Source organism: Trichomycterus rosablanca, chromosome 5 (assembly GCF_030014385.1).
Source record: "Trichomycterus rosablanca isolate fTriRos1 chromosome 5, fTriRos1.hap1, whole genome shotgun sequence".
Classification (NCBI taxonomy): Eukaryota; Metazoa; Chordata; class Actinopteri; order Siluriformes; family Trichomycteridae; genus Trichomycterus; species Trichomycterus rosablanca.
Window position 1 is genome coordinate 41,185,648 of NC_085992.1, and position 27,980 is coordinate 41,213,627.

General features: G+C 37.7%; 2 protein-coding genes across 2 annotated transcripts in view; both read left to right on the forward strand.

Moving 5' to 3' along the window:
• Positions 1-1,365: 1,365 nt before the first annotated feature.
• Positions 1,366-9,145, forward strand: wu:fj13e08 (zinc finger protein ZFP2). The gene is made up of 2 exons (XM_062995215.1): positions 1,366-1,446; positions 6,035-9,145. Exon 2 carries the CDS (start codon positions 6,296-6,298, stop codon positions 7,151-7,153), a length of 858 nt encoding a protein of 285 aa, XP_062851285.1. The 5' UTR covers positions 1,366-1,446; positions 6,035-6,295; the 3' UTR covers positions 7,154-9,145.
• Positions 9,146-18,392: 9,247 nt separating this feature from the next.
• Positions 18,393-27,980, forward strand: part of zcchc24 (zinc finger, CCHC domain containing 24) — a 92,979-nt gene continuing 83,391 nt past the window's right edge. Inside the window, exon 1 of the mRNA XM_062995216.1 lies at positions 18,393-18,828. Within this exon, the coding sequence (XP_062851286.1) occupies positions 18,592-18,828 (237 nt within the window). The 5' untranslated portion in view covers positions 18,393-18,591. The remainder of the gene's footprint in view (positions 18,829-27,980) is intronic.

Consider the following 27,980-nt stretch of genomic DNA (forward strand, 5'->3'; position numbering starts at 1 on the left):
ATTTTGACTAAAACCAAATAATTTGTTCAACACAAAGACTTAATGTATTTAAACCTGGTTTGTAACCAAATTTTTTCTGTTTTTGATAATCTGTTGCATATAAATATTTCAGATCTATCAATTGTTTTATGTAAGATAAACTACATATTAGATTACATGAATAAACAAAGAATGCAGTGTTTAAATGATCATTACATTTAGTAAAGATAAAGATTTAACTAAAACCTATATCACCCATGTGAAAATTTTACCCTGGCAGTAATAACTGCATTCACACATTTGCTATAACTTGCAGTGAATTTTCTACATTGCTGTGGAGAAATATTGGCCACCTTTTCTTGATGGAATGGTGTTTTTGCCTATTTTGGAGGGTTTCTGAGCATGAACTGCCTATTTAATTTTTTGCCACAGCATCTCAATGGGATTAAAAGCAGGATTTTGACTCAGCCTCTCTAAAACCTTATTTTTGTTTCTTTTAAAGATTTCCACCTTAGCATTATTTCTGCTGTATCATGCAAATAGCTGGGTCAGTCTTTGGCATAAACAGCATGAATTCATAGTCACCAGCTTATATTCACCCCTGTCCTAACTTTTGTTGGTTTAAAGACAATGGTCGGCTTTGGAAATCCAGGTCAGGGTCATGGTGGGTACAATTCACTGGGTAGGGTTGCCAACTTTCAGAACTAGAAATAAGGAACACCATGGGCTGGCGGGTTGGCGGAAGGCATAGGGTGGGGGTGGGATGGCGGGTGTTTACCTAAACGGGAGCGGGGGCTGGGCGGTTAGGGTTGCACCTTTAAAAAATATAAAGGGTCTTATTTTCATTCTTTATAATAATAAAACAACATGCATAAAGAACATAGATAGATTAGACAGACAGACAGATAGATACTTTATAAATCCAGTAGGAAATTAAGGAAAAATCATGTAACATTTTTTCTCTATATTACAAACAACATTTTTACATAATCCATCTGTACACCGACATGCAGCCCCAGTTCTGGACTGCATTGCTTGGGGGGGCAGTAAGAAAATCTGAAGCGCCCCCCATAGCGCTGACCCTGCTTGTGTTTTCACCCTAGGCCGGACTCGAACGTAGGGCAGAAAAACATGCACGATGCGTTCTGCCCACTGCGCTACTCAAACAGCGGAGTAATAAACAGGTTGTTATGCTTATATGCCTGAGCACACACTGCGTTACTAAGACTAAAAGTGAACACTAGTTAAAATAACCAAACACTTTCTAATTCCCACGGTAACAGCAGTTTCCTTCTGTTTCATACAGATCGGCCTGTCTCAGTCTAATCTGCAGCTCTTCCATTGATAAAAATACGGAACAAAGCGCGTCCCGTATCAGTTCAATACGGAACACCACGTTAAGTTTCCAAATAAGGAACGACTCCGTATTTTACGGGACGGTTGGCAATCACTATCACTGGGCAAAAGGTAGGAAACACCCTGGACAGGTCACCAGTCCATTACACCTGACTGCATGTCTTCAGACTGTGGGAGAAAACCAGAGTTTCCACAGGAAACCCATGGGGAGAACATGCAAACTTTAAACAGAAAGGACCTGGATCGCTCCACCTGGTAATTAAACAGGACTTTCTTGCTGTGAGGCGACAGTGCTACCCACCCAGCCGCCCTATTTAAAAGCAGTGGAAAACCATTTTCTCTCTCAGAGGGACAGAGTTTGCTTCCCTGAGAAAGTTAAGGTTTGGGATTTGAAGTGTTTTACATGTTCGCAATATGGATAAAGGTGTAGACAGTGTTATAATAACGCTAGATGGTGATAAAAGTCAGCGCCATTACCAACATTAACAAAACTTCTATTAACCGGATGTAGTCAGTGCTATACTTCCTGCCGCTTAGTTAGCTTTGTTGCTAGCGGTGTGGATAAAAGGTAAGGTTGTTTATATAAGGAATTACAGGCAAGTTGTTTAATAGAAACGATTTAATTCTTAAAAGTGTTATACTTGTACTGCGTTAAAACGAAACACCAATTTGAACGCTTTAACGGTGAATGTTTTGAGGTCGGACTTTTCTAACCCTGGTTTACTTGAGCCACTTGTAAATAAACCGATAATTACTTACTACTCATGAACTGATGACGTCAACCTAGATCACAGTATTCCGTACAGAGCACCTCATTGTTCGTTCTGTAGAGTTTACCTTTATTAGTGATGCTTATATATATATATATTATATACGTATTTAAAAACTAAATCTAAATCTGTTTAATCTAGATTAGACGGGAATTGAGGTACAGTTAATTAAATCTAAACATTTAAATCTTAAAACTAATTATTTGTGTTTAATGATTATGATTACATAACAAAACATGTATTTTGTCTACATATTTATATTACATTGACTGTATAGTCTTTGTTATTTCTTTCCATTTAAACTTGTGCAGCCAGGTTTCTGTTGTTTTACCTGTATCTGGTGTTTGGAGTTGGGTTCTCATACACATCTAGAGTTATTCAGGTTATTAATACACATCCCCACCCATAGAAACACTAATAAACAAACCTAAGTGTACAAAAAAACCTCAACACTAAAGAGAAGTGCTGGTTTAATTTTAAATACTTAAACATGAGCATGAATATTAAATCAACAAATGAATCAAAGCTTGTTCTAGACTCTACACTTTATTTGCCATGGAGTTATGTAATGCCTTGTGTGGCTTTAAAAGATTTGCCAATTTATAGTTGTATTTACTATGTTTATGTCTACATTACACCGTTAACTTAAGTAAACAAACAAAAAAGTACTGCAAATCACAACCCGTTATAACCTTTGTCCTGGGCAGTTCCATTTTCGACACTAGGTGGCGACATGCGCTAGTATAAGTACAGCCAACCATTAAAACGAGCATTTAAACTTTTAAAGCTTTTATATACAATGTGGGGCTAAAATGTATATACAACTTAGCAAAAGAAAAAAAACATGCATAAAAGTTAGTAGCAATAAGCCAAAAAATTATAAAGACATCAAAGAATGAATATGTCATCTTTAAACATTATACTACACGTTGCTACTGTAATTTGATTCATACGTTTAGTCTATAGATAGTAGTGCATACTTCATTATTTATGTATATCATTGTTATATAGACGTGGTAAACGTTGGCACCCTTGATCAGTAGTACAAAAAAAAAAAAAACATCTTCAGAAATAAGTTGTGATATACCGACTATTAGTTAATACATAACGACTCCAGGCTCTGCTATGCAGCCACTGTTGGGTCCATGAGCAAGGCCCTTAACCCTGCTGCTCCAGGGGCGCCGTACGATGGCTGACCCTGCGCTCTGACCCCAGCTTCCAAACAAGCTGGGATATGCGAAGAAAGAATTTCATTGTACTGTATATGACAAATAAAGCATATCTATATCTATGTATCATTACAATATTTTAATAGCATATTGAAACATATTGAACAAAAGGGCGGCATGGTGGCTAAGTGGGTAGCACTGTAGCCTCACAGCAAGAAAGTCTTGGGTTCGATCCCCAGGTGGGGCGTTCCGGGTCCTTTCTGTGTTGAGTTTGCATTTTCTCCCCGTGTCTGCGTGGGTTTCCTTCGGGACCTCTGGTTTTCTCCCACAGTCCAAAAACATGCAAGTGAGGTGAACTGGAGATATTAAATTGTCCATGACTGTGTTTGACATTAAATTTGTGAGTTGACGAATCTTGTGTAACGAGTAACTACAGTTTCTGGCATAAATGTAACCAAGTATGTAAAACATAACGTTTAAAGCCTATTAAATATAGACATCAAAGGATGAATGTAAGTCACCTTTACACATCATACTACACGTTGCTTCTGTAATTTGATTTATACATTTAGTCCACAGACTTAGTGCATACTTCATTATTTATGTATAATGTGGTAAACGTTGGCACCCTTGATCGGTAGTACAAAAAAAAACCCAGTATCTTCAGAAATAAGTTGATATATGCCGACTACGTATCTTCAAAATATTTTAATAGCATTTCCAAACACATTCAAGTTGACCTGTCAACATGCATGCAGTCATTTAAAAAAGGAAACATTGCACATGACATGGACAGGATTAATGAATGGCATCTTTCCCTAATATTTGGTTGCACAACCTCTGGCAACAATGGCAGCCCCAAATGTTTTCTGTAGCCATCTGTGAGCTTCTTGCACCTGTCTGCTGGTAGTTTCTTCCGCTCTTCCACTACAATTCTCTCAAGCTCTCGAATGTTTGCAGGATTCATTTTCCCAAAAACAGATTTAAACTCTCCAAAGATTTTTTTATTGGATTAAGATCAGGACTCATTGCTCCATTTTTTTTATAACCATTCTTGTGTACTTTTGGATGTGTGCTTTGAGTCATTATCCTGCTTGTGACTCAGAGTTTTCTCACACATGGGAGCACATTTTGCTCTCAAATACTTAATAGTCTTCTGATTTAATTGTTGCATATTAAAACCCTGTAGTCCCAGAGACTGCAAAGCAGCCCCACAACATTATTGATCCTTCACCATGTTTCACTGTAGGTAGGGTGCACCTTTTTTGATAGGCTTTATTTCATCACCACTAAACATGACACTTGCATGCACTGTCTTAAGAAATCTAGTTCGGTTTCATCGGTATATTTACATTTTTTTTTACATTTTTAGCATTTAGCAGACGCTTTTATCCAAAGCGACTTACACACAATGAGCTGAACACGATGAGCAATTGAGGGTTAAGGGCCTTGCTCAGGGACCCAACAGTGGCAACTTGGTGGTGGCGGGGCTTGAACCGGCAACCTTCTGTTTACTAGTCCAGTACCTTCACCACTAAGCTATCACTGGCACTGGTATATAAAACATTTGCTCAGACGGATTGTGGTTTGTCTGTTTAAGTTTCAGCAAAGTTTAGTTGCACTTTTTAAGCCACTTTGCCACATTTCGAACCACCTTATATAGGGTTCTCTTATCAGGCTTCCTCCTTCCACCATGTCCTGGAAAATTGTTGACTGTTCCAGGAGTAGTACATTTCTTGATACCATTTTGAACTGTGGAATCCAGAAGTAAGGTATTTGGTTAAAGTCTTGTACCTTTTAGACTGCGTATGTTTGATGATTATAGCATTTCTGGTCTGCTCAGTCAGCATTCTTGTCTTTGCCATTGTGAACAAGAAACAGGGAATACAACTGGTGTTCTTTCTTAGCATCAAAGCCACCATTCGTAGGCTAATTAAAGTCATGTGAGCTCTGCCAAGGTGGGGATAGGTAAATCTAATTTCTAATTAATTACAGGTTAATCTGATTTTGTTTATTGGACTTAGTGCTTAAGGTACTGGACTAGTAATCCAAAGGTTGCTGGTTCAAGCCCCACTACTGCCAGGTTGCCATTGTTGGGCCCTTGAGCAGGGCCCTTAACCCTCAATTGCTCAGACTGTATACTGTAGGTCTGCTAAATGCCGAAAATGTAAATGTTTATTGGTTCAAACAGAACAAAAGGTGTCCCGGCATAGTTTTAAAATTTGCCTCCGTTTTCCTGCCTTGTTCTTTATGTTGTTATTTCTGTGTCTTCTGTATCACACACAAGTTAATACACATCCAAGCAGTTCCACCAAACACTTTTTCAGGAGTTATTTTGGTGTACATGGTGTACCGAATATTTAGGGGTGCCATAAGTGTTGATCACAACTGTATATACTATATTATTACTTTAATATTTTAGGCCAAGTGTATAGCAACAAATGTGCTACAGAAGTAAAAACCGCACTAGTTATGTTGGACGTAATTAAAAACATTGCTATTTAGTAATGTTACAAGAGGGGTGTACATAATAAATCAGCAAATTGTGCCTAAAAAATAACAAGCAAATATTGAATATTTTTTTTGTTTATTTAAATCTTATTGTATATAATTGCTACTTATCTGGTCTGATTTGTTGTTACTGATTAGATGCTTATTTTATGAAATGTTTAGCATAGTAATAGATACATCTAGCTTATTTAATGAAGACTGCTATACAAATATAATTCTTTTATTTAATGTTTTTTCCTCTTTTCTCAGGTTTTAAATAGATTAGATGCATTTGATCATGGTCCCAGAAGCTGAATCAACCCTTTATACATTTCTTTAATGTGTGATGAATGACAAAGTCGGAGGTGAAGCTCTAAATACAACAATGCAGACTGAAAGATATCCCAGATACTTTAAAGTCATGGAGACAGGTTTACCACCTCTACGGAACAAAGTCAGATAAAAATAAAAGAAACAAACCAAGTCTGTTAACATCACGTGTTAACAATCATCATCGTAAACAATCAAAACATGCAGCCTACAACAAGATGCAAATTTTCATTACTCAGCCCTGTACAAATTAAACAGGACTCTGATGTACAATACACACTATCATCTGACCAAAACCAATCAAACTCTGTGTCCTGTTCTCATTTTGAGATTAAGCAAGAGTCTTTTGAGATTGATCTGATTAAAAAAGAAGAGTTTGATGACCATGACCCAACTTTAGCAAACGAAGTGATCCACCAGTGCAAAGAAGACATACCACATGGCTTGATTCCTCCAGTTGAAATGGATGATGAAGAGTGTGACACAGCATGTGCAGAGAACTCAAATATATGTCTGGATAAACCTTTAGATACAAAAGTTAAAACTATAAAAGTAAAGCTAAGCATGGCGAAGAATCCAAAGAGCCAGTGCCGTGACCAGACAGTGGCCAGCAGGGTAAAAACACCTAAAACGTGTGAAGGGTCATTCTGTTGTGAAACATGTGGAAAACAGTTCCAACGATCTGACCGTCTCACCGACCACAGAAAAGTGCACAGGAAGAAGAAGCCGTACCCTTGTGATCTATGTGACATGATGTTTGCCAAGCCAGCTCTCCTAAAAATCCATCTGCGCAGACATGCTGGTGATAGGGCGTTTCCTTGTGACCAGTGTGAGAAAAGGTTTTTTGACCGGTGTGATTTGAAAGTGCACATGCGAGATCACACTGGAGAAAGACCGTACGTCTGTCAAGAGTGTGGAAAGAGCTTCAAACGGACTTATGTTCTAAACAAGCACAAGAAAACTCATTCAAAGGAAAGACCTTTTAAGTGTGATGTCTGTGAAAAAACCTACAAATACATTTATGAATACAGGCTACACATTAAAAAACACTCGACATGAATCCTCTTTATTATGCTGCAAGTAGATCAACCATAACATTAACACCACCTCATTGTTTCTACACTCACTGTTTATTTTATCAACTCCATTTACCACAGAAGCACTTTGTAGTTCTACAATTACTGACTGAAGTCCATCTGTTTCTTTACATACTTTTTTTTTGCCCTTTTTCATTCTGTTCTTCAATGGTCAGGACCCCCACAGGACCACCACAGAGCAGGTATACTTTAGGTGGTGGATCATTCTCAGCACTGCTACTGTGTTAGTGTGTGTTGTGCTGGTATGAGTGGATAAGACACAGCAGCATTGCTGGAGTTTTTAAACACCTCACTGTCCCTGCTGGACTGAGAATAGTCCACCAACCAAAAATATCCAGCCAATTACTGACTGTAGTCCATCTATTTCTCTACATACCTTTTTAGCCTGCTTTCACTCTGTTCTTCAATGGTCAGGACCCCCACAGAGCAGGTATTATTGGAGCTGGTATGATTGGATCAGACACAGCAGCGCTTCTGGAGTTTATAAATACCGTGTCCAGTCACTTTCAACTCTATAAGACACTCCTACCTAGTTGGTCCACCTTGTAGATGTAAAGTCTGTTTGAATTGGTCCTCTTCTACACCTTCATCCGTGGTCACAGGACGCTGCCCATGGGGCGCTGTTGGCTGGATATTTTTGGTTGTTGGATTATTCTCAGTCCAGCAGTGACAGTGAGGTGTTTAAAAGCTTCATCAGCGCTGCAGTGCTCTGAATAATCCACCACCTAAATAATACCTGCTCTGTGGTGGTCCTGACCACTGAAGAACAGCAAGAAAGGGGGCAAACAAAGCATGAAGAGAAACAGATGGACTACAGTCAGTAATTGTAGAACTACAAAGTGCTTCTGTAGAAACAAGGAGGGGGTGAAAAGGTTATGCCTGATTGGTGTATTTTTAAAATGATGTTTACCCACTGTTACATTTTTAGCTATTGTGTGGAAGTTCCATTAAAATCTGTTTAATTCCAGGTTTAACATGACATGTTAAAGGTTTAAATTAGGGCTGCACGATATTTCGTTTCAGCATCGTCATCGCGATGTGTGCATGCGCGATAGTCACATCGCAGGACGTGCGATGTTTCTTAATGCAAATTATATCAAATACGTCATGCTACAACTTTTTTGCTGCTTGACACAAAAGGAAAATTCACACCGTTCTCATTTTCAATGACGGCTCACACCCGCCTTGTGTACCGAGCAGCAGCCAGTCAGAGGACTCATAGGATCCGGGTTCATTGAGATTTCGGACTCGTGATTCCTGATTCAGTACAAAGATTCGAATCATTAACCCGGTTGATTCAGGAACCGCCCAGCTCTAGTATTGAACAGTCTAATCTGCAGCATTTCTCTCCCATTGATCAAAATACGGAACAAAGCGCATTTAGTTTTCAAATACGGAACGATTCCGTATTTTGCGGGACGGTTGGCAACCCTAGTCACAGCGCTAACATGTCAATATAACATCTCGATTCGTGTACAGAAAACGGTTACATTTGCTGACAAGCCCAAACTTGCTAATAAAAACACTTTCAACCAAGTACAAAGATGTAGCTTGTCATAATCTTTTGTATCCCTTGTAGGCACCACCCTTTTTCACAGATGAGCCCCTTATTTAGAGTAAGATACATGCATTATTAATATTATTAATAATGTGGTGAAAATTCCTGCATTTTTTTTAATATCGCAATATACTGTATATCGCAGGGGGAAAAAAATCGCAATGTCAGTTTTTTCCAATATCGTGCAGCCCTAGTTTAAATCTTTATTCAGGGTCGTGTATAATTTTGACTAATAGAAATGTTATGTTTTGATTAGCTTAGGTTAAACATCCTACATTAATTTGTCCTTGTTTTCTATGCTGTTGTAGTTTAAGCAGTGCATGGAACTGATTATTTACGGATCATGTGATGGGTGTATCTGCAATAAACTACTTCATGCCAGATTGTTATATCTTCCATCGGGTGCCTGTGATTTATTAAATATCATAACGAGTCCTGTTTTGATACACTATATAATACAGAAGTCTTTTACCATTGGATATAAAATTGATCTTTATGTAATGTCATAAACCAATTAGCCTTCTACTGATTTAAAAATACTGCATGTTTTTTTTGACTGTAGAGTCCATTCAAAGGATTGTACTCTTCAGAGTGGATTTAATCTATTATATAGTAATATTTTAATGGTTTAAATTCTTTCTTTTAATAGTTTTACTCTTATTTTTGAAGAGTGCACTTTGATTTGAAGTATGTGGCCACTGCAGTACAAATATTAAACAGTAATAGTTGATTGTTGTTTTATGGAATTATGGCTTGTAACATGAACAACATTAAGATAACAACATACCAAAATCCCTTTATTATAGAAAAACAATTAAATACTGTCATATGGTCAGAGAAAAGCTGTTGCGGTTTAGAAAGAATGGACTGGTCTTTTTCTTGTGTTCTTTTTGTTTCTCTTTTTAAATATATTATAATAATTTCTAACCTTTGCACTTAGCTGAATTGGATTTCCAATTTGTGCCACAGTCCTGATTCTTAGGAACTAAGTTTTATGCAGTTAATGTAAGGCAAACGTGACTCTTCCACTTTAATTTTGGTCAGTAATTGACCAGTTGCTTTTTATTTCATGTTATGTTAAATGCCCTTCAAGTTTCTTAACAGCGCCACTACGTGGAGTGTAGGCCTGAAACGTGAAGAACTGTATGCAGTTAAATAAAATTACTTGGGTGTTTGTTTGACCCTTGACTTACGAATTTAATTGGTTCTGAAGGGCTGTTCTTAAGTCAAAATGATCATTAGTTAAACCTATTTTTCCCATAAGAAATAATGTGTGCTGAACCATACACCATAATACTGTACATTTCCTTCTTTTTTTATATAAAATTTATCTACCAGAAACAACAATAACTCATATTTCTCTATTATTTCCTTCTTTATTTCAATAGTTTTGTATTATGTAGGTGTAATTGCACGAAAGAAAGAATACTTTACTGAGCCAAATTCCTTCTTCTCTCTTACTCAATGTCCCCTCTGTCTGATACACAGTGACAGCTACTGGCAGGAGTAATTATACAACAACAAATGTAATAGATATGTTCATTTTCTCAACACTGCACTTTCTTTGCACCTTTTTTGGGGACATTTTAATATTGAATTTTACAAAATATAAAGAAGCCCAGGAGCTCAGTGAAGTCCTGCGTGGTACCGTGATAGGATGACCAGCATACCAAGAGATTTTGGACAATTTTATGCTCCCAACTTTGTGGGAACAGTTTGGGGATGGCCCCTTCCTGTTTCAACATGACTGCACACCAGTGCACTAAACAAGGTCCATAAAGACATGGATGAGCGAGTTTGGTGTGGAAGAACTTGACTGGCCTGCACAGAGTTCTGACCTCAACCTGATAGAACACCTTTGGAATGAATTAGAGCGGAGACTGTGAGCCAGGCCTTCTCGTACAACATCAGTGTCTGACCTCACAAATGCACATACATACACTATATTGCCAAAAGTATTCGCTCGTCTGCCTTCACACACATATAAACTTGAGTGACATCACATTCTTAATCCATAGGGTTTAATATGATGTTGACCTACCCTTTGCAGCTATAACAGCTTCAGCTCTTCTGGGAAGGCTTTCCACAAGGTTTAGGAGTGTGTTTATGGGAATTCTTGTTCATTCTTCCAGAAGCGCATTTGTGTGGTCAGACACTGATGTTGGACGAGAAGGCCTGGCTCGCAGTCTCGACTCTAATTCATCCCAAAGGGTTATATCGGGTTGAGGTCAGGACTCTGTCTGTGCAGGCCAGTCAAGTTCTTCCACACCAAACTCTGTCTTTATGGACCTTGCTTTGTGCACTGTTGCGCAGTCATGTTGAAACAGGAAGGGGCCATCCCCAAACTGTTCCCACAAAGTTGGGAGTATGAAATTTGTATAAAATCTCTTGGTATGATGAAGCATTAAGAGTTCCTTTCACTGGAACTAAGGGGCCGAGCCCAACTCCTGAAAAACAACCCCACACCATAATTGGTGCAGTCTCTGTTGCTCTGTACACCAATTAGTAAACACTCTGAATATATTTATGTGTACATTATGTGGACAAAAGTATTAGGACACACCTCTTAATCATAGAATTCAGGTGTTTCATTCAGCCCCATTGCCAAGGTGTTTAAAATCAGCTCCAAGCCATGCAGCCTGCCTTTACAAACATTTGTGAAAGACTGGGTCAGTTTAAAGATCTGAATTTGGGCGTAGTACTGTAATAGGATGCTGTTCTCTCCAGGATATTCCATGATTAACTGTGAGTGGTATTGTTGAAAAGTGGAAGCGTTTAGAAGCCACAGTAACTCCACATAAAGTTACAGTGCGGGGTCACTGAGTGCAGAGGCATCTAGTGCATAAAAGCTGTCAATGCTCTGCTGACTCAATAACTGCAGAGTTCCAAACCTCCTCTAGCATTAAAATGAGCACAAAAACTGGAGCTTCATGGCATGGGTTTCCATGGCCGAGCATGTGCATCACCAAGCACAATGACATGGGTTAGATGGAGTGGTGTAAAGAACATCACCAGTGGAACAATGCAAACGTGTTCTGTGGAGTGATTAATCATTCTCTAACATGCAGTCTAATGGATAAGTCTGGGTTTGGCAAATTCCAGGAGGATCCCAGTGAAGGGAAAATGCTTCAGCATACCAAAACATTGTGGACAACTGTATGCTTCCAACCTTGTGGAAACAGTTTGGGGATGACCCTTTTCTGTTTCAGCATGACTGTGCAAAAAGGCATGGTTGGGCAAATTTGGAGGGGAAGAACTTGACTGGCTCACACAGAGCCCTGACCTCAACCCTACTGAACTACTTTGAGATGGATTCCATAGGGGATTGTGAGCCAGGCCTCTTGTTCAACATCACTATCTGACCTGACTTCTGTATGAATAGGCAATAATTATCATAAACACACTCCAGAATCTTGTAGAAAGCCTTTTCAGAAGAGTGAAAGCTCTTATAGCTGCAACTCCATATTAATGCCTGTGGATTTAAAATGGGATGTCATGAAGGCTCCTGTAGGTGTAATGTGTAGGTGTCCCAATACTGTTGTCCATATAGTTTGTGTGTATGTTCCTGATACTGGTAGCTTCCTTCTGTGCCATCTCCCAGCACAGTCTTAATAGCATGAAGGAGATACACAGGCTGTTACACAAGAAGAGCTGGTCAGAGCCGGAGAAGGGCATCAACCCAGAGACAGGACTGACCCACTCCCATGCTTGATCTTGGAGATTGCACTCTTCTGGTCACATGCCTTGTCTTTCTTGTGTCCAACAAACCGCTGATTCATTTGACCAGACAGTTCCAGTTTTGATGCATTACTCTATAGAACTGTCCCAGATTACTGCAGACGTGTCCAAATTTAGTTCCCAGTATTCCAGTTGACTCTTCCTGTGTTGCTTGGTCACGAGTGGTATGCATTGTGGTGTCCGGCCATAAAGTCCTGGGTTGTTGAGTGATCCTGTGGTTGCAACTGAGACATTTGTCCAAGCCCTTATCAGGTCATCCTGTATGTCTTTTGCAGTTTCTTTGTTCTCTGATGAGGTCGCTAACACTGCTGGATGAAATTTTGGGGTTTCTCCCATGGTCATGCATGTTTGCTGTACCTTAAGTTTGGATCTTTCAAATAATACAGCTGTGTCTGAATTGTCAAGGTCTTGGAAATCTAATACCCATTGCCCTTTTAAATCTCTACTAACAGCTTTTGTGGCAGCTCTTTAGTCTTTACCACGGTTGGAACACACCTTGAACACATTATTCTCCTGGTGGTGTTTATATGACATATAACAGCTGAATCTAGTTTAGGGTTATTTTTGATTCCCAATGGTTTAATCATGTTGAAACTCAACATTAGGTCATAATGACTAGTAATAGGTTTTAAAATCAGCAGTATTATGTAGGGGTTGAATAATTGTGACATGGCAGTATTAACAAAATATCCTGGTACTTTAAAATATTACATTAGGGCGCCCAGGTGGCGCAGCGGGATATTTCCGCTTGCACACCAGCACCGAGTTTCTGAACTCTCCGGTTCGAAACTCGATGTTGCCACCGGTCGGCTGGGCGCCATCTAGCGGGCATAATTGGCAGTGCCTGCAAGAGATACTAATTGGCCACTGTATCTGCAGGGTGGGGGCCGGACTATGTGTGGGTGGGTGGGTTCTTCATACGCTGTGTAAGGACCCTGATTGGCGGAAGAGACGAGAAGAGGAGGGCTGTGCACGTGTCGAAAGAGGCGTGTACAGTGACGTGCTCTCCTCGGATGCAATCTGGCATCTCTCAGCAGCGGAGGACAAAATTGAGTGCGCTAAATCGGGAGGAAAATGGGGAGAAAATGCATTTAAAAAAATGCTACATTAGTTATTTTCTTTGGTTATTTAAAAGAGAAATTTATATCATTCAACAGAGGACTTCACTTAAAGCAAAATCTAGCTCTTAGATCTAATTTCTTATTTTCTAATTTACCTTGTCTTTAACAATAAAAAACAAGTGCAGTTTGCATGAGAACCATTTTTTAATTTGCAGAGTGATGAACTTGGCTAAGTGGCTAGCACTATCACCTCACAGCAGAGGTCCTGGGTACGAGCGGTCCGGGTCCTTTCTGGGTGAAGTTTCCATGCCCTCCTTGTGTTTAAGTGGGATTACTCCTATAGCCCCAGTTTTCTTAAACTGTCCAAAGACATGCAGTCAGGCCAATTGGAGATACTTAATTGCCCTAGGTGTTACTGTGTGTGTGTGCCCTGCCAACCTGTCCAGGGTTTTTCCTACCTTTTGCCCAGTCAATTGTACCCATTGTATATACCATTTACACATTTATATTGTAATATAGTGGTTAAATTCCTTTTACCCAGCAATTATTTGTTTATGCTTTATGATTAAGTTTTGTTTATATGTATAAGTACAAAGTCAACAGATACAATCTAAAGTGAATCTATGCACTGGAATTTTTTTTTTTTTTTTTTACATTTTTTGTAAAAATAAAGCAATATGATATAGGACATAAACCACAATGAACTTTGTTACTGGGGTTTGAACCAGCAACCTTCTGATTACTAGTCTTGTTTGTTTGTTTATTGGGTTTTTAACATCATGTTTTACACACTTTGGTTACATTCATGACAGGAAACAGTAGTTACTCATTACACAAGATTCATCAGTTCACAAGGTTATATATCAAACACAGTCCTGGACAATTTTGTATCTCCAGTTCACCTCACCCGCATGTTTTTGGACTGTGGGAGGAAACCCACACAGACACGGGGAGAACATGCAAACTCCACACAGAAAGGACCCGGACCGCCCCACCTGGGGATCGAACCCAGGACCTTCTTGCTGTGAGGCGACAGTGCTACCCAGTTAGCCACCGTGCCGCCCTCTGATTACAAGTCCAGCACCTTAACCTGTGAATTTGTGCCCTAGTATTTCCCCAGGAACTGCTTGGTATTGCTTGGGAATCACACATCTAGCTAAATAAACAGTGCCATTTGTTTTGTGTTAGTCTATATTCCTGATTAGTGGAGTATGTGAAACCACACACCTTTAGTCTTTGTTATAGTCAGCCACTTGAGAGGTTATAATGCACTAAGTACACTTAATGACTGTTTGGAGGAGCAACAATCATTGTTTTTTATTTCTACCCACCCGTGAGTGATATTACTAAACAAAGTTTTGGCATACTCGGCTCTTTTTGTAGTGGCTTTATTAAATTCTATATGTTCGCCTTATTTTTGTAAGAAATGTTTATCGTCTGTTGCAGTATAACATTACAGTTTTAGTAATATTGTATTTAAATGCATTGAAATAGCTTGAAGCTACTTTAAATTCCAATGTAGTTTTAATTTAATTTAAGCTTTTGTCTATAATAAATCTAAATGCTAAGAACTGTCTGTTGGTTATCACGACTAATATGCATAGCATTCTTTCCGATATGAGAGAGGGCAATGGTTTATCTAAAGTCCCTCTAATGTTTAGTGTATCTGCAGTAGATTTTTGGTTCAAAGAGATCCCATAATCCCGTTGTTTACTTGAGGCTTTTGAAAAACATTTTCACCTTCCCCCTTTGTGCTGCTCATGAATGAAAATGTTACAAAACATACAAAATATTCTAGAATGCAGTAGTATTATATAATATTTTATAATGTGAATGCTAATACATTAGTGTGACTTATTTGTGTGAAGATTTATGACACTGAATATTATTAAGCATGAATAATAAATAAACTGGTCATAACTGGAATCTCTGTGCATCAAAATGCAGGTCCTACATGCAAGTTCCAAGTCATATATCGTTCTTTTATGACTGTAAAATCAACATTTAACAGTAAATAATAGTCAGCAGGTTGCACTAAATTTATGTGCATATTTTGGCAGACTTTCCCATGTCAGTGTTTTATAATCTTTAAGAAGTGATTCCTGAAGAAGCGTTCTCTTCAAAACTATGCCCCAAAATACCTGCATTATTTACACATTTGTGTTAACAGTACCCTTTTTGCCACAGGAGTATTTCATTATAATTTGTTGGTAGCCAACAATCTTAATGTTAGTTTAGGCAGCCTTGCCATGTGACAACTTACTGTCACAATGTTTGGTACAAGATCAAAATGTTCTAGTTCCAGATTTTGTGTTTGTGTTGAGTCTATCATTTTGACAATAGAACTAACCACAAACAGTAATCAGGTTTGGTAAGAGTATTTGCCAAGCACCTAGACAATTCATTCTTAGTTAATGCAATTTTGCCTGTGTTGAAGGCAAGGTTTTTGAGCATGGTGGCTCACAGCAAGAAGGTCCTTGGTTTGAATTCCAGGTGGAGCTGTCTGGTCTTATCTGTGTGGAGTTTGCATGTCCTTGTGGATTTCCTTTTGGAGATCTGGTTTCTTCCCACAGTCCAAAGGTGTGTAAGTTAGGTGAACTGGAGACACAAAATTGCCCATGATGGTGTTTGACGCTAAACATGAACTGATGAATCATGTGTAACCTGTATCTACCAGTCCTGTCATGAATTGAATAAAAAGTGTAAAACTTGACATTAAAAATCCTAATAAATAAATATTGTCAGATGTGTAGTAAGCAGTAGCCTAGTGTTATGGTACTAGACTAGTAACCAGAAGGTTGCTGGCTCAAGCCCCACCACTGCCAGGTTGCTGCTGTTGGGCCCTTGAGCAAGACCCTTAACCCTCAATTGCTCAGACTGTATACTGTAACTGTAATGTAAGTCGCTTTGGATAAAGGTGTCGAATGCCGAAAATGTAAATGTGTAGTAGGTCCTGTCCACTTTTGATACGTTAAATAATGATTAATTGTCACAAAATAATCCCATTGATGGATTATTTGTATTTCCCTTTGCCTAGATGCCACTTATGTTTGTTTTTACATCATACTGGAATAATTCATAACACATAAATCAGTGTGAATAACACATAACATATGAAAACCTATAAATATGATATGCAAAGTTTGCACATCTGTAAAATATTTCATAAATATAAAAAAAGAAAAACCTTTGAAACAATTTTAAAACTAAGTAAAATTAACCCAGTTTAAAGGTCCTGAAAATAATGCAATAAAACAAGACGGTACAGTTATTTGATTATGTTGATTAGGTCACTTATAATGAAAACCAGTCAGTAGGCCATCCTAAGCTATAATTTGCTTTTGCCCTAGATATTTGCAACTAGATGATCATGTAATGATTGTGACTGCATTTTGTCTAGACTCAGTGGGTAGCACTGTCGCCTCACAGCAAGAAGGTCCTAGGTTCGATCCCCAAGTGGGGCGGTCCAGGTCCTTTCTGTGTGGAGTTTGCATGTTTTCACCGTGTCTGCGTGGGTTTCCTCCCACAGTCCAAAGACATGCAAGTGAGGTGAATTGGAGATACAAAATTGTCCATGACTGTGTTTGACATTAAACTTGTAAACTGATGAATCTTGCATAATGAGTAACTACCGTTTGTCATGAATTGAACCAAAGTATAAAACATGACATTAAAAATCCTGATAAATAAATATTGTCAGATGTGTTGTTGGCCCTGTCCACTTTTGATATGTTAAATAACGATTAACTGCCACACAATAATCCTGATGAAGGCTTATTTGCATTTCTCTTTGACTTGATGCCACTCATGTTTGTCTTTATATCATAATATACTGGAATAATTCATAACACATAAATCAGTTTGAACACATAATATATGAAAACCTAGAAATACGATATGCAAAGTTTGCACATCTGTAAAATGTTTTATATATAGAAGAAAAACTTTTGAAACAATTTTAAAACTAGGTAAAAATAACCCAGTTTAAAGGTCCTAAAAATAATGCAATAAAACAAGACAGTACAGTTATTTGATTATGTTGATTAGGTCACTTATAATGAAAAAACAGTCAGTAGGCCATCCTAAACTATAATTTGCTTTAACCCTAGGTATTTGCAATTAGACGATCATTTAATCCAAGCCGTAGCCTAGTGGTTAAGGTACTGGACTGGTAATCAGAAGGTTGCTGGTTCAAGCCCTAATGTAAATGTAATGATTGTGACTGGTTTATGCCTAGAAATCTTCATGTTACTTAAAAACTACATAAGTTCTCAAACATAATAGGCCACGTGTGACAAGTTTAAAAGATTGTCTTTTGATGAATATTGAATCAATATTTAAAAGTAACTGATGATCAACAGGTCACACGTGTTAATAAGTTGCTTTAGCCCTAGGTAATTGCAATTAGATAATCATGTAATCCAAGCTGTAGCCTAGTAGTTAAGGTACTAGACTAGTAATCAGAAGGTTGCTGGTTCAAGCCCTAATGTAAATGTAATGATTGTGACTGGTTTATGCCTAGAAATCTTCATGTTACTTAAAAACTACATAAGTTCTCAAACATAATAGGCCACGTGTGACAAAACTTAGAACAGACCCTGCATGACAAGTTTAAGATTGTGTTTTGATGAATATTGAATCAATATTTAAAACTAACTGATGATCAACAGGTCACACGCGTTTATGCGCATATATTTTCGGCGCATGCGCTGATTGGTTGGCCGAGCCCCTGACGCACAGCGCTAGATGCTGAATATGTAATGAGGTGCTAGCTGAAGTAGTGCAAATAAAGAGAGATAACGGGCCATAGCGGGCTCCAACTTTTTTTGTCTTGACATGTTAGAGGAATAGTTACCTCGGTGTCGACTGGAATCTCAGCAGAGGTTTCGGGACGCTGGAGTGGGAACAAGAGCGACGTTTGCACTTTCGGGGTGTGGAAAAGCCGGACGGAGCGTTCAGTTATAAAGTCACCGCAGCAAGTTTAGAGAAGTTGTGTAAAACAAGTGAGTGCGGTGGCAGAGGAGAAAGTTCAAGCGCAGAAAGATGAGCTTATTGTCTGCCATAGACAGCAGCACCTCGGTGTACCAGCCTGCACAGCTTTTAAACTGGGTTTATCTCTCTCTACAAGACACGCACCAGACCAGCGCTTTCGATGCTTTTCGCCCCGAGCCGAGTTCAGGCCATGCGGATCTGAACTTCAACAAGACTCCCACAGCCGAGCTCAGCTCCTCTCTCAGCTCCAACTATCTCAACAACTTTTTCCAGCTACAGCGCAACGAGGTAGGCCTTCCAACCCACACACAGCTCAGAATGACCAGCAAAGTTCACCCACTGTTCAGTCCACTTACTGTCACTTCATGAATATTTGTGTCTGCTGTGTAAACGAACAGCTTTGCATGACAACCTATTATTGGGCTGCGTCTCAAATCACGCACTGTCTAAGTGCATACTATCTTGAGGACCCCTGAATGTATAAATCCTGCCCCAGTGATGGAATTTGTGTGATAAATAAATAAATAGCTTTTATTTGCTTGCATTGAGATGCTTTTTAAAGAAATAACTTTGTATCAAACCAAATTTTGTATGAACCAAATGATTAATATAGAGTAAAATTAATTATTAGCTATCTCTAGTAAGTAATTAATTCATGAATTAACTGTTAAATGTAGATGTTATCACTTATATTCTGACTGTGTACACGGCTTGTTAAGGTTATGTTCTGTTTACGAAATTAAATTTGCCCAACATAAAGCTAGTCAATTTATTTATTCTATTTACACATAAGTAATACAGAACACAACAAACATATTTATCGTCTGACATTATGCTAATTATATTAGCATAGTCGTTACCTATATAGCTAAATAAACTCGGTTTGGAGCCCCATTTGTGGCCCTTTAACAACTGTTGGATTATTACCATACCATTGTACCCCTTTCCTAGCAAAAAAAACCCTTTTCTTTCTTAATTTATCGATAATTTCTACTGTGTTTTTTAACATTTTAACGTCAATTTCCCCACTTACAAATGCTCACTAACTGCTTCATCCCAGAAACAGTGCACTTTTCTGGCAGACTTTCCCATGTCCCATATCTTTAAGAAGTGATTCTTTAGTGTTCTCTTCAAAACTATGCCCCAAATACCTGCATAATTTACACATTTGTGTTAACAGTACCCCTTATGCCACAGGAGTATTTCATTATAATTTGTTAGTAGCCAACAATTAGAAACTTTAATGTCAACGTAGACAGCTTTGCCTAGTTTAAAGACTTACTGTATCAATGTTTGGTACAAGATCAAAATGTAGTTCTAGATTTTGTATTTGTGTTAAGTCTATCATTTAGTTAATGCAAGTTTTGCCTGTGTTGAAAGCACTGTTTGAGCATCGTGGCTTTGATTTATTTCAATATACATTTAGCCTTTGTTCAATGTAGTAATTGGGCCGAGAAGCAATCTTGAGGACCCCTGAATGTACTAAATCCTGCCCTAGTGATGAAATTTGTGTGGTGTGCAGTTTGTATTGTCATCTTTTCACTACCATGTCATTCATGAAAGAATAATTTTATAAATAAATAGTTTTCATTTGCTTACATTGAGATGGTTTTTTTAATAAATCAAACCAATTTTGCATCTTTTTCTACAAAATATTTTTTTTGTATTAACCGAATGATAACTATAGAGTAAAAATCTCTAGTTAGTATTTGATTCATGAATTAACTGTTAAATGTTAATAATAAATAATAAAGAGATATAATTAGGTGCAAATACAATACTCAACCTTTTGTGTTATCACTTATATTCTGACTGTGTACACGGCTTGTTAAGGTTATGTTCTGTTTACAAAGTTACATTTGCGCAACATAAAGCTAGTCGATCTATTTATTATATTTACATAACATTAGGTTTCTCGTAACTAATACAGTATAGAGTTTAATCATATGTATATGCAACCTCAGATACCACCCAGGCCAAATGTGTCCATCTGTGGCCTCTGTAATGATGTGGTAAAGTCACACGGCTATGGCCTGCCAAAAGGGAAATGTGGGAATTTACATTTAACAAGTTTAGAATGATTATAACCGACCATCTGTTCCACGCTGACAAAGGCATTACAATAAATTTACATGATTCAAAAGTATACAGAATTTCAACTTAAAACGCAAGTGTTGCTTCAGATGTCATTTTATGACGACGCTTGTGTTGATGTAATGTATTTATGTTGTAATGAAATACACAGTTTAAATAAATAAACTTGAGGCCCCGCTGTTTTTCTCTGAAGCTTCTCCAGAATACATTGCTTATGAGCCTTATGAGCTATTCACAGTCATAATTATTCTAAAAACACAATATTATGTAATAGGGGTTGGCAAAAATACAATGTAACCACATAATTGTAACATCATTTTTGCATGTTATAGTGTATATAATACTGTTACTGCTCTGGTTTCTATAATTCTATTTATTGTTTACAACAATTTACACCAGATCAGCTTTTTGACACATTGTACATGGCATAAATTGAATTTGCTGGTAATCTGATCACTGAGTTTACATGCAGTTATTCTAACAGTGGTTAAACCCGGGCCACGACTGCTGATCTATTATCAGATTACTTTTAGTTGTGTTTTTACAAACACAGAACTGGTGATGCTCTTTTAATAAACCAACATTTTCGAGCAGCGATGTTATTCCTTCACTACTTTCTGTTTTCTTTCTGCTGTTTTCACACATGCTTAGATATAGAAACACCAAAAACATTCATTTGAAGGTATTACTGTACATGTGTGAATAATACAGTTACTGGGCAAAAATCCTGGTGGCTTTATCAAAGTTCTTCGAATGTGTTAACACCAGGTGCTCCAGTGGCACAGTGTACAAAAATGCACTAACCCACGACTTCTGGCATCCAGGGTTTGAATCCCCAGCAGTGCTATCGGTCGGTTGGGTGTCTATGTAAAGACATGTTGGGGGGATGGCCAGTGGCCTGCGGTGATTTGGCTTACCGTTCGAGGTGTATCCGTTTTGCCCAGTGATTTCAGGAATCCAGAGCCACTGCAACCCTGACCAGCTGAACAGGTCTAAGTGAAACGTGTAATATGTAGAAGGTGGTAGAATGTTTTTAATAGCAGATTGTGTTGCTGATTTATATATAAAATAAATGATTACAATAAACAGGTGACACAAAGCTGACCTGCTGTCAACCAAGATGAGTACATTAATAATACCATGAATTGTTTGGTGTTCAAGTTGTTGACAGGGTGCAGTACATCATTACATTTGGCACTACATGGAGGAAAACAAGTTTCAGACATAAACAGAGAATGAAATAGTTGAAGAGATTTTCAGAAGCCATGTAATTGATTAATAACATGATTGACACTCAGTTTTATGTGTACATTTACATTTGACATTTTCGGCATTTATCAGATGCTGTCATCCAAAGCGACTTACAGTACTGTGACAGTATACAGTCCAAGAAATTGAAGGTTAAGGGCCCAACAGTGGCAACCTGGCAGAGGTGGGGTTTAAACCGGGGTTTAGTGCGGCACGGCGGCTAAGTGGGTAGCGCTGTCGCCTCACAGCAAGAAGGTCCTGGGTTCGATCCCCAGGTGGGGCGGTCCGCGTCCTTTCTGTGTGGAGTTTGCATGTTCTCCCCATGTTTGTGTGGGTTTCCTCCAGGCGCTTTGATTTCCTCCCACAGTCCAAAGATATGCAAGTGAGGTGAATTGGAGACACTAAATTGTCCATGACTGTGTTCGATATAACCTTGTGAACTGATGAATTCTGTGTAATGAGTAACTACCGTTTCTGTCAAGAATGTAACCAAAGTGTGTAAAACAAAACAAACAGTCACTAGACACCAAACTGTATTGTGGTTAGAGTATCAGTGTTAATTTGCATGGTACACCACATGACAATAAGGTGCACATCTAAATCCAGAACTGTCCGTACTGAACCTAACGCGCTGTTATTCATTTACGATTGCACAAGGGTACAAAGTAGGAGGAGTTTGCTATAGGTGAGGCTTTGACGAATTTCTTTATCAGACACTAAGAGCAAATTAATCGATTTTTTGTTGTTGTGACGTTTAATTTTCTGTTTCTCTGTTTTTAAGCTTTTTGTCACTGCACAGTTATAATTAAATCTATTACAGTTGGCACTTTTTGTCTCACTCTAGTGAGACAACATGCATTGTTTATCATTCCACCCATTCATCCTGTTTCCGCACACTTTGTCCCTGATCAAGAACCAAATTTAGCATGGGTACTCGGGTACAGTACACATCACTTGGCAGTGGAAACAACCTCTAAATGTGGAATAACAGATTTAAAAATGTACCATCCAGTGGAATAGGTGTATTAGTTGCTTAGTGCCATTTGTGAGGCTTGTAAATGCATTTAAAGAAGTGGCCAATGCAGCACCTCTACACTGATGCGATCTCACCTCATCAAAAGCCTAGTAACAGCAACAGCTGCACGTGTTTGTGGAAGTGAATAAGTGTGTGCATATACATCTATGTATGGATATATTATTTTCAGGTGTGTATATGCGTTTGATTTTTTATGATTTATATGTATGTATTTGTGTACCTGGTATTACATGTGTGTGCGTGTGTAGAAGAAGTGGCAGTAGGGTATTACTAGACAGGAAATGCCCCCCCCATCCCGCGAAACTCTCCTGCTGAGCGACACAGCAGAAGGGACAGATCACCTCCATTAGACACGGAGTGTGAAGGCCATCTGCTCCTAATGCCAGTAACCTGTGTACCTACTGAAGCCTAAAAGTACTTTTATCACATCTCACTTGTAAGAACAGTATACTACGTATTATTAAAAACTACATCCAGATTGTGTTTGTTTTATAATTAGAAATAAAGGCTTGTTGGTAGATGCAGATTTGCCATTTTTGCTGTACAAGTTGGTTTGTTTACCTCTACCTTTTTAAATAAGATGCCTGTTAGAGTTAAGAAGTCTTTTTTGGCTGCGATGTAATGAAAACCAATACAAAAGGACATGGTAACCTTTATAAACTTTTAAGGATGTGAAATAACACTATTTCTATTTAGAATTAGTTTTCCTTAATCTGTTTTAATTGACCTTTATGAATATTGTCCATATTATAAACTTGTAGTGCTGCTTGTAATGATTGCCTGTTCATAAAAAAAATATGAAATAACTTGATTTGAATGCAGTTGTGGTAATTACTTGTACTTGTGTTAGTGGTAGTTACGATTTCTACTATTACTGGTAAATAATGAATTTTTAGAGGCTTAGGAAAAGTAAGAAATTATGTCAGAAAAATGAAAAATTTGGGTGGTGCTGGTGGTGGGTTGGGTGTTATGGTGTCGTTCAGGCATTGTGTTCCAGGATATGTGCATTTAACACAATACTACTATAGCTTAAACATCAGTAGAATTTTTATGTACATTTTACACTTAATTTGTTAAGTAGACTGATGCTTTGATAATGTAAAGCACCCACAGGCCGTATTTAATTACATAGTGTGTACAACATTACTTGTGTACTTTAATACTTTTTGCTTTAATGTATCTTGAACTGCTGTAAGAACTAACTTTCCCTATGGAATCAATAAAGTTATCTATCTACTATCTATCTATCTATCTATCTATCTATCTATCTATCTATCTATCTATCTATCTGTCTATCTATCTATCTATCTGTCTATCTAGCTGTCTGTCTGTCTATCCATCCTTCCATCTATCTATCTATCAATCACAGACCATCATTCGTCAATGGTTAACTGATAACTGACAATCTTTGGTCCCATTAAAATATGAAACATCACTAAGCTTCATATCAAGTCTGTTATTACTGTTTTTCATTATGCTTTATTGATTAAAACAGTTTAACGTAGTGAACATGACCATATTGAATAACAGTAAGATGATTATAAACACTGATCAGAACCAGTTCTGCATTTAGAATGTACATTTTAAGCAGAGTCACTAATGAAGAGTTCATAACAAGTGCTAACTTAACATGCTATTCAAAAATAGAGATGTATTTGGTATATTAAAGCTCTTTCTGATTTTATTATTATTATATTATTAATGTTAGTGTAGTTATTGTAAAATGATAGGCAGAGTTTAACATGTTCATTAGGATTTAATGTCCCAAATACTCTGAAATTTGGGTGGAGATGTCCCGACTACTTTGGAGGTGACATTTCTCAACTGCCCTGACTTTGCCTATCAGAAGCACATAACCGACTTCCCAAACACCTGCTACCATTTAAACAGAATGAAAAAAAAAACTATTTAGATGTTAGCACAAATTAGCCCTACCCCTAATTAAGTAAACCATGTGAAACAAACATGCTATTTAAAAATACTGAGAATTCTACATGTGTTACTTAAAATAGAAATGCAGTTGGTATATTAAAGCTCTGTCTGACAATGTTAGTGTAGTTATTGTAAGATGGTAAGCAGAGTTTAACATGTTTATTAGGACTTAATGTTTGTAATTTCTATGTGTAATAGTTCCGTCATTTCTTGTTGAAATAATATAAATGCATGAAAAGGTTTCCCACAAAGATCCTGTTTGCAAAATGTGGATTAATTCTGATTTCTGATCAGTAAACGGAGCTGTCTCATACACGCTGAGATAAGGGCATGTTTCAAATCATATCAAATCTTGCTTTGTATAGAATGTTCTCTATTGAAACCAAGCACTAGTGGTTGGAAAAGAACAGCATTAATCCAACAAAGATTTCTCTGTCAGTTACTGGTTAACCAGTTAATTCTGACATCCCACAGAGTCATCACAAATGTTCAGAATTAATTCAAGCAGTTTTGTTGTCTGGGGGTAACCTTTACACTGTACTTTCTACTTATTCTGCATAAATAAGGTTTAGAGGAACGTATAACTGACTGCACTGGACTGACAGATTTGATCTCTGACCGTATAAATGCAGCCATTATGTTGGCTTACACAAAAGCAGCATGCAGGGTTAGTGTAGCAATGACAGGAAGTGACAACAAGAGTTAAAGTAGCTCGGTATTTGTTTTTAATTATGTTATTATGTTTGCACCAAAAATGTCAAGAACTTACTACGGACTTTATCACAGACTGGACTGAACAATAAAGAACTCCAATTCTTTACATTATTATTTTTTGTTAGTTATAACTTTTAGTTCTATTTAATTTTGTGTTTGTATGATTTGTGTAAATCCTATTTATTCAAAGTATCCTCCAGGCCACCCAAGGAGGATGGGGGTCCCTGCTGAGTCTGGTTCCTCTCAATGTTTCTTCCTGTATTTTTAGGGGAGTTTTTCCTTGCCACTGTCGCCCTCGGCTTGCTCAAAAGGGGTTTTTGGTCTGTTGGTCCTGGATTCTGTAAAGTTGCTTTGAGATAAAATCCATTGTAAAAAGCTCTATACTAATACATTTTGACTTGACTTGTTTTATATTTGATATCTAACAGGAATGGGTATTTAACTGTTTCGCTTACACTTCATCAAAATCCTTTTATTAAAAAAATAACTTTCTTTTTGTAAATAAGCTATGTTGTGCAGTAATATGCTGATCACTTTATTTATCTAGCTTTTAAATATTGTGATTGTACCTCGTAAAAGTACACTGGATCCATTGTGAATCTATTCAGCATGAAGCACTTTCTGAACATTATTATTATTAATATTAATAACTGAGCTTAAGAACTTGCTTTTGTAAGAGAAGTTTTTAATTGCAAGGTAATTGAATTGAGTTTGTAAAGACTTTTGCTTACTTTTACTTACTTGTACATTTGGCTGTGTTTATCCAGCTGCATTTCATTTCTGTGGCCGAGTCCCAAATATTGTTCTAGTGGTTATAAAGAGCGCTACAGATACTGTAGAGCTCGAGTGAAGTAAATAGGAAGACATATGGGTTTTGTTGAAAGGTATTGTCCTGTGTAACAACTAAATCTCTTCCAGCGCTATTTTCCCCCACAAACCTTTTATATTGTTTTTTTAGGATGTTATTAAGATTACATTCAGGTAATTAAACTTTAGTAAATTATTTTGTAATTACAATGAGGTTGTTGGTTATTGATTTGCAGTAGTTGCAATAGTTGGATTCTAGTTTTGGTACGAGGGTTCTTCACAAAGTTTCCACACTTTCTTAATTCTATTTATTAAGAATTTCTAAAACAAATGACATCATTTTTTCTACATAATCACTTTCCGATGCATTTGTCCCAGCATCATACCAACTTTTTAATACCATCAGCAAAAAATAGTTTTGGTTGAGCATGTAGCCACTGAAGCACCGCTGCTTTCACACAATCATCACATCAAATTCTTCTTCCCCTTAAAGCTTCTTTGAGCGTCCAAAAAGGTGGTGCTTAATCCGGACTATAAGCTCTCTCTCAGTCTCTCAGACACAACCAATTACTACTCCTCCCGCTCTCACCGTTTCCAACCAAAAGATCCCTCTTAAATTCATGTAGTGTGCAAGTCATGTAGTGTGTATTCTACACTCTATAACTAAGAGCAAGCTTAACAATTAGAAACTACTAGAGGAGCCAGAAAAGAGCAAATACGCTTGGAGTATGTTAATAAAAAAGAGGTACATTGTAGCATGCATGTAATATATTAGCATAAAGCATGTAGCATAAAGCATTTGTGTAGAATATCCTACATCTGCTGTATCAGGCTGCATACGGAGCAGAGAACGGCTGCTGTGTCCAAAATACTTTGGAGGCTGGGTGGAGATTTCAAGCAGTACTTCGGAGGTGACTTTTCTCAACTGCCCTGATTTTTAGGGCAGTTGTAGCCTAGTGGTTCTGGACTAGTAATTGAAAGGTCACTGGTTCAAGCCCCACCCCTGCCAGGTTGCCACTGTTGGGCCCTTGAGCAAGGCCCTTAACCCTCAATTGCTTAGACAATATACTGTCACAGTACTGTAAGTCGCTTTGGATAAAAGCGTCTGCTAAATGCCAAAAACCACATCGACTTTCCAAACACCTGCTGCTATCTAAACAGAATAGTAGAGCAACCCTATTTAAGTAAACCATGTAAAACAAACATGCTATTTAAAAATACTGAGAATTCTACGTGTCACTTCTTATTTTATTACTCTTATGATGCATGACCTGCATTTGCATACTGGAACATCTGTCTGTTGTGCTGCTGATTTTGCAATGTTAAAAAAAAACGTTTAAAAAAAAAACTTCTGTAGAGACCATTTTTGGAGTGTAAGATATAAATTTTTCTTGAACAGGTTAATCAATAAAAAAAACAATTTTTATAATGTTGCATAACCTTAACACAGCATGTTTGTTGTGTCTTAATCTTATCTTCCTTATGGTAAACTGGCTGGAAGACACGCAGGCTGTTTTATGTCTTGCACTTGAACTAGAGAACTGACCGGTCACTAGAACCTACCAAATATGAGGTTTTAGTACTAAACTACATTGACCATTCACAGTAA

Coding starts and splice junctions, on each gene's coding strand:
- wu:fj13e08 (XM_062995215.1), top strand. CDS start 6,296: ATGCAGCCTACAACAAGATGCAAATTTTCATTACTCAGCCCTGTACAA.